Source organism: Pelophylax lessonae (genome assembly GCF_965119305.1).
Source record: "Pelophylax lessonae genome assembly, chromosome: 1".
NCBI lineage: Eukaryota > Metazoa > Chordata > Amphibia > Anura > Ranidae > Pelophylax > Pelophylax lessonae.
Genome location: NC_138768.1, coordinates 223,978,480 through 223,986,911, shown reverse-complemented (window position 1 = coordinate 223,986,911; position 8,432 = coordinate 223,978,480). Strand labels below are relative to the sequence as shown.

The following is an 8,432-nucleotide window of genomic DNA, read 5'->3' as shown; positions in this document are numbered from 1 at the left end:
TGGTTTAGAAACAAGCCGGGTCCCAACAGGAAGTCCAAGGAGATAACAAGGTTCAGGTCACAGGAAGCTGGCGAGATAATCCAGCAATGAGGCTGATCCTATGGCCACCTTTTATAGGCCAGCAGAGGGCAGTGTCAATTGAGGCAGGAGTGACCATTGCTATTACTGGCAATGTTGCCAGTTCTCCTGCGGCCATTTCCCTGACGGCCCAGCAGAGGGTTGTGTCGATGGAGCCAGGAGCGTCCATGACTAGTACTGACAGACTCTTTGGCTAGATTTGAAAATCTATAGCGGTCATAAAACTTTAACAAGACCTACACAAAATGTTTTTAAAGTGAGGTAATTTAAGTGGAATTAGTACTTAGCTTTGTCTAAGTAAGATTATTACTATAGCAAGAATATAAAACAAAAATGTTATATACAAAACATTCCTAAATGTTTTACATAATATAATGACATAATTATTGCTAATATTTTCTCACACATGATATAATATATCTTTAAATTTTAGTTTAAAAGATTAAAAAAAAAAAAAGAAAAAAAAAAGAAAAAAAAATGTTTTTAGTTTAAATGAATCTGATGAATACACTGAACTATTGTTCATTGTAATACACAGATAAGATTATAAGCATGATAGTTATTAGTGTCTGACATAGTGTCTGGCTAACTGACTCTTATCTAAACCAAACGTCGATGTACCACTTATTTATTACCAAAAGAAAAACAGAAATATCTGCTGAAATTATAAGACCCTTTTGTAAGAGACATTTTGTTCAAATGAACATGAACTGTCAGTCACCCCATGCAAGATGGTTGCTGTACTGTTCAAACTTTCTCTGTATAAAACTGAATATCTATGGCTGTATACAATTCCATTTTTCTTTTATTTAATCTCCCCAATAATCAGAGATGATCAGAGACTGGAGACATGATACAAGAGATGGACAGAGACTGCAGACATGAAACAAGAGATGGTCAGAGACTGCAGACATGATACAAGAGACTGCAGACATGATACAAGAGATTGCCAGTCACTCAGACATGATTACAAGAGACTGTCAGAGACTGCAGGCATGATACAATAGACTGTCAGAGACTACAGACATAATATAAAATAGATGGTCAGAGACTGCAGACACGATACAGGAGATGTCAGAGACTGCAGACATGGTACAAGAGATGGTCAGAGACTGCAGACACGATACAGGAGATGGTCAGAGACTGCAGACATGATACAAGAGATGGTCAGAGACTGCAGACATGATACAAGAGATGGTCAGAGACTGCAGACACGATACAGGAGATGGTCAGAGACTGCAGACATGATACAAGAGATGGTCAGAGACTGTGGACATGATAGAAGAGATGGTCAGAGACTGCAGACATAATACAAGAGACTGCGGACATGGTACAAGAGATGGTCAGAGACTGCAGATATTGTACAAGAGATGGTCAGAGACTGCAGACATGGTACAAGAGATGGTCAGAGACTGCAGATATCATACAAGAGATGGTCAGAGACTGCAGACATGGTACAAGAGATGGTCAGAGACTGCAGACACGGTACAGGAGATGGTCAGAGACTGCAGACATGATACAAGAGATGGTCAGAGACTGCAGACATGATACAAGAGATGGTCAGAGACTGCAGACACGATACAGGAGATGGTCAGAGACTGCAGACATGATACAAGAGATGGTCAGAGACTGTGGACATGATAGAAGAGATGGTTAGAGACTGCAGACATAATACAAGAGACTGCGGACATGGTACAAGAGATGGTCAGAGACTGCAGATATTGTACAAGAGATGGTCAGAGACTGCAGACATGGTACAAGAGATGGTCAGAGACTGCAGATATCATACAAGAGATGGTCAGAGACTGTGGACATGGTACAAGAGATGGTCAGAGACTGCAGATATCGTACAAAAGATGATCAGAGACTGCAGACATGATACAGGAGATGGTAAGAGACTGTGGACATGATACAGGAGATGGTAAAAGACTGTGGACATGATACAGGAGATGGTAAGAGACTGTGGACATGATACAAGAGACTGCGGACATGATACAAGAGACTGTCAGAGACAAAGGACATGATACAGTAGTTGTTGGAGACTGCAGATATGATACAGTAGTATACAAGAGACTGTGAGAGACTGGAGACAGTACATGACATATTACAGATAAGTGTCTGTCTCCTAAAATGTAAAATGCTGTTAGAGTCCAATTTTCTTGAAGTTGAAAAGAACATGAATAATCCTTCCGGTGAATATGTGCGAGCAGTGTAAGGGTTACCTGCAATGTACCTTCTCTGATCTTCTGGCCTGCAATGTACCTTCTCTGATCTTCTGGCAGACAATCCCGGTCAGGCAGAGTGATCCTCCCCCTGCCTCCTCTGTGTACAGGAAATCATCACAGCAGGAGGAGGAGGGGTGGCTTCAGGGTACTCGGTCTCCGACACACAGTGACTGCAGAGACAGCCCTGGAGACATCCGGCTGTAATGCAAAGTGTTGTCCGCGGTGTGCAGTAAACAAGACATCCTGCACTTGCTGCGGGGATTCCGGGACTCAGCCCTGATTGGCCGGGATCACGGGACAGGAATCAATTTGCGGGACGGTCCCGGCCAATGAGGGATGGTTGGGAGGTATGTTACAACCAATCACACTTTTGAAGGCCCTGGAACCCCAGGACAATGGAAACCCCCAAAAAATTACCCCATTTTGGAAAGCAAACACCCCAACACATTATCTAAGAGGCATGGGCTGCAGATAGGTACTCAGGTACTCTGATGGGCTGTAGACAGGTACTCGGGTACACTGATTGGCTTTAGAAAGGTACTCGGGTACTCTGATGAGCTTCAGAGAGGTACTTGGGTATTCTGATGGGCTAGAGACAGGTACTCGGGTAATCTGATGACAGGTACTCAGGTACTCTGATGACAGGTACTTGGGTACTCCGATGACAGGTACTCAAAGTACCCGAATACCTGTCATCAGAGTACCCGAGTACCTGTCTCCAGCCCATCAGAGTACCTGAGTACCTGTCACCAGCCCATTAGAGTACCTGAGTACCTGTCATCAGAGCACCCGAGTACCTGTCTCCAGCCCATCAGAGTACCCGAGTATCTGTCATCAGAGTACCTGATGGGCTGGTGACAGGTACTTGGGTACTCCGATGACAGGTACTTGGGTACTCCAATGACAGGTACTCGGGTACTCTGATGACAGGTACTCCGGTACTCCGATGACAGGTACTCAAAGTACCCGAGTACCTGTCAGAGTACCCGAGTACCTGTCATCAGAGTACCCAAGTACCTGTCATCAGAGTACCCGAGTACCTGTCATCAGCCTACCCGAGTATCTGTCATCAGCCTATCAGAGTACCCGAGTACCTGTCACCAGCCCAACAGAGTACCCGAGTACCTGCCATCAGAGTACCTGATGGGCTGGTGACAGGTACTCGGGTACTATGATGGGCTGGTGACAGGTACTTTGATGGGCTAGTGACAGGTACTTTGATGGGCTAGTAACAGGTCCTCTTTATTGGGGGGGGGGCAATCAGTTTGTTTTGGGGTGCACTGTAATAGGTAACTAGCTGTTACCACAATCTCCACCTCACACAGGATCAGTGTGTGAGGAGGAGAACACGGTGACAGCTAGTTACCGTGTTCTCTGTTGACATTCTGTGACCGGCTGTGATTGACAGCCGGTCACGTGGTAAAAAGCCAATTTCATTGGCTCTTTACTTAGATCGGGGATGGGCTCTGTCCGAGGGACGAGCCTCGTCCCCGATTGCCGCGCTGCGCACCCCCGGGCGCGCGGAGTAGCGGCGAGAGCGGGCCTCCGTTATATGACGTCGGCCCGGATCGAGGAGCACTTCCTGTCGCTGTCATTTTACAATGACGCGGTATGGAAGTGGTTAAAAATGGAAGTCAGGGCAGTTATTTTTTCATCTGTAGCAATCATCTGCCCTGATCAGTGTGTCTTACCTTCCAGGCTACTTCTCTGCAGCCTGCTATCTTTATATATATATATATATATATATATATATATATATATATATATATATATATATATATATTAGGGCTGCGGAATATAATCGAAAGATCGATGCATCGCGATTCGACCCTTCGCGATTCTGCATCGATGCGGGTTGCCGGCATAATCGATTAGGAAATGACATCAGCAGCGGCCACGCCCTATCACGCAAGGGAGAAAAAAATCACAAGATCGGCAGCTGATTGGTGGGAGCTTAATAAAAAGGCTCCGCCCCTCCCCTTCCGTCTCTTTGACCCGGGCCGAGGCGCAGCAAGACATCCCCCGCATGTATTGGCGTCCCACCTGCGGCCTTGCAGCCAAGAAGCCAGCCAGCCAGCCAAGCCACAAGCCAGTCCACACTCCACACACAGGAGCCCCAAGTGCGTCCCCATCGCAGCCAGCCAGCGCCGCCAGCCTCACCTCACCGTAGCCGACAGGCCCAGCCGCCACGCTACTGCCAGTGACGCCAGCCGCCCGCCACAGAGCCCAGAGAGCAGCACAGCACCTGTCCTCCTCTGCAATGCAGTGCACAACAACCCACACAGTCACACAGCAGGTATGTAGTCCGAACAAATAATTGTGTAATCATTCATGGGGGTCTCGTCTGTATCTCTGGGGGATGTCTGTGATGGGGGGGGCCTGGGACAGGGGACGGTCGGTCGGGGCCCGGGGGTACTGTTCTGCTGTGGCAGTCTGGCAGCCAGGGGGCTCTCTCTGAGTGTCAGTGGGGGCCTGGGGGTCTCTGTCAGTGTCAGCTGTGGGGGTCTGGGCAAGGGGGGGACTCACTCAGTGTTTGTCAGTGCTGTGGGGGATTGTAGAAGGTGTGGGACAGTGGGACATCCAGGTCTCTGTCAGTGTCAGCTGTGGGGGTCTGGGCAAGGGGGGGGACTCACTCTCAGTGTTTGTCAGTGCTGTGGGGGATTGGGGAAGGTGTGGGACATCCAGGTCTCTGTCAGTGTGTCAGGCTGCAGTGTCAGCTCAGCTGTGGGGGGAGGGGGGTCTCTGTCAGTGTCACTGTCACAGGCAGCTGTGGGTTAAGGGGGGGGGCCCAGGGGTTTTGGCTCAGTGCATGCATAAGGGAGTCTGACAGACAGACAGACAGTCATATTTTATAAAAGATGTTGCTTGGTTGACTTGTTGCGGCTTAGTTTACAAGTGGTATTTTTTATTTTTTTTAAACACTGACAGAGTTTGGCAACTTACGTCATCCGTCTCCGTCACATACGTCACATAGTATGGTAATGGCAGAAGGAGAAAAAGATCGAGAGATAAAAAATGCACCTAGCGTTTTAAGAGCAAACATCTGGGCACATTTCGGATTTTACGAACACACAGGGAAGCGTGAGTTGGACAAGACACACGCCGTATGTAAAGCCTGTCACACAAAAATTAAATACCTAGGGAATACTACGAACTTGAGAAACCATGTTAGCCGTTTTCACTCTGAGTTAGTAACACCTGTCGCCACCAGCAGTGCCACCACTGCCAAAGAAAGACTGCTAGACCAAGATCAGCCAAGAATTGATGCCATACTGTCAACTTATCCGCCCAACTCAGAAAAAGGGAAGAAACTAACCAAAGCTGTGGCAGCTTTCATCGCCAAGGACCTACGGCCTTACTCAGTTGTGGACAATGCCGGGTTTCGCTACCTTGTGAAGACGCTAGAGCCACGTTATAAGATCCCATCACGCAGTCACTTTACAGAAAACGTTATACCTGCACTCTACCACGACACCAAAGCTCAGGTACTTGCGTCAATGAACCAAGCCAGTCGAGTCGCAATAACGTGTGATTCATGGACTTCAGTCACAACGGAGCCCTATGTTACAATAACAGCACATTACGTTACTAAGGACTGGCAGGTCTTGTCACATGTGTTGCAAACAAGAGCCATTTGTGAGTCTCACACAGGTGCTCATCTGGCAGAGCTACTGTCTCATGTCGTGGAAGAATGGCAGCTGTCTGATAAATCTGTAGTGCTTGTGACCGACAACGCGGCGAACATGATAGTTGCAGCTCAAGTTGGTAAATTTCCTCATGTTAAATGTTTTGCCCATACACTCAATCTTGCATGTCAGCGGGCACTGAAAGGGGCCACGCTCTCCAGGCTTCTCGCCAGAGTGCGACGAATATCCACATTCTTCCATCGCAGCACTAGAGCAAGCCACTGTCTAAAAGAGAAACAGAAATGTCTGGGCCTGAAGAATCATAAGCTAATAACTGATGTGCCAACAAGATGGAACAGCGCATATGACATGGTCGAGAGGTTCTTAGAACAACAACCTGCAGTTTGTGCCACCTTGCTGTCTCCAGAAGTCAGAAAAGGAGAGTCTGATCTCTGCACTCTCAATGAAACAGATGTGTCAAATGCAGAGGACGCTGTGAGTGCATTAAAGCCAATGAAGGATGCAACCTTGCTGATGTCAGAAGAGCGCAACCCAACAGTGTCTCTCATTGCCCCTCTAAATGCACAACTGCTCCAGAGCATGACAGACACCATGGGAGACACAGCCATGACCCATGAGATCAAGAATGCCATCAAAACAGATCTCCTGAAGAGGTACAGCAGTGAGGCAGAGAAGAAGATCCTTCATACAGCCTCTGCACTGGATCCTCGCTTTAAAGGACTGCCTTTTATTCTCACAGAGGAGGAGAGATCGGAGATATACAGAGGAGTGACTGAGGAGGCTGCATCTTTGGAGGTAATTAGAATGTCATCATGTTTCCTGCCAGACAGCTAGAAGCTCAGCTACATTGTGTTGTGTAATAACATGTCCTGATTCACTGATGCGGTGTGGGAAGTGGAACTGTATGGTATGGATTACCGTGCAGTTTCCCACACCTCATCAATGAATCACACTCTTAGTCAGTTCAGCTCTTCTTATACTATTATCTTTTGTTCAAACACACAGATTACATCTAATAGAAGGACAAATGTGGATGAAGTGCCTAGGGAAAAAGCAACTGTGGAAGAAGAAACAACACCCATTGAGGACAGCCATTCTCCTCCCAAAAAAAAGGCCACAACACCGCTGTTAATGACTTTGCTGGGGCAGTCTTTCACTGATGGTGCAATAGAACCTAAGACCCCCTATGCCAAGGCAGAAGACGAAATGGAAAAATATTGTAAAGCCCCACCTCTGCCTCTCACTGAGGACCCTTTAAAATGGTGGCGTGAGCATGAGGTCATATTCCCCCTCCTCTCTCAGCTGTCAAAGCACTACTTGTGTATCCCAGGTACAAGTGTATCTGCAGAGCGGGTTTTCTCTACTGCAGGAGATGTTATAACAGCGAAAAGAAGCAGTCTTAAACCTGAGCATGTGGATCATCTAGTGTTCTTACAGAAAAACCTACATGTTCCCAAATGCTAAGCACTGAAATAATTACTAATTCATGTTTTTAATGAATTAGTAATTACTAATTCAGTCTGCCGCCAGTCACCAGTCAGTCACACCACCAGTCTTGTTTTATAGCTTTATAGCACTGATGGTTTGTTTTTGAAGATTGTCCTGTCCAATGTGTCCATTTCCAATCCATAATCCGTTCCGTTGCTTCATACTAAGTGTCTAGGCAAGGCAAGTAGGCAGGGGTTAATTTAACCCTCAACCAAATAAATAATATTAAAGTGTATTTTCTTCTAGACAACTGACACCAAGCCAGCCACGGTGCAGCATTATAGGAAGGAAAATCATTGAGAGAAATAACTTGTACATTTGAAGCTTAACTTCGAGTAAATCTTATCTTATTGGATCACAAATAAATACACCAATTGTGGATTCTTGTGTAATATACTATATTTGTGAGATTGTGAATGTGACCCCCATAGGATTTCCTCAAGGTTGAGCTTCAGTTTACAATTTATTCTCTCAAGGATTTTCCTTCCTCTAATGGTGGCTTGTTGGCTAGCTTGGCTTCAGTTACAGATGTAATCGACATGGTAGAGTGCTGCTCAGTGCAGTGCAGGTAAAGTTATCTTTCTGTAACGTGACTGACTGACTGACTGTCGTGACAACTCAAGAGCTTATAACGCAGCTCTAGCATTAACTCAACACACACACACACATGAGTTGATGCTGAGGCTGTGTATATTAGCTTTTGAGTTGTCACGAGTCACGACACACACACGCTGTGTTTAGTTGACTGGCAATGGCAGGGGCAAACACAATCGCAGTGAACCTGGAACACTTTATATTTTTTACAGCTTTTCTGGCACGGGAGAGATGGAGAATGGCTTGTTTTCAAAATTGGTCCATTCACACAAGTGAATTGATATTTAAGCTTAAGCTTATATTTGTATAACTCCCCTCTAGCAGCCATCAACTCACTTCACTTGAGTTGACTGGCAGTTGGAGGGGGAAACAAACATCACGGTGAACATGGAAGTTATGC

General features: G+C 46.4%; 1 protein-coding gene across 1 annotated transcript; it reads left to right on the top strand.

The window, feature by feature from the left end:
- Positions 1 to 6,298: 6,298 nt before the first annotated feature.
- LOC309544485 (E3 SUMO-protein ligase ZBED1-like) lies at positions 6,299 to 7,414 on the top strand (the record flags this gene model as incomplete). The annotated part of the gene is made up of 2 exons (XM_082243392.1): positions 6,299 to 6,745; positions 6,956 to 7,414. 2 exons carry the CDS (start codon positions 6,299 to 6,301, stop codon positions 7,412 to 7,414), a joined length of 906 nt encoding a protein of 301 aa, XP_082099518.1.
- Positions 7,415 to 8,432: the final 1,018 nt, after the last annotated feature.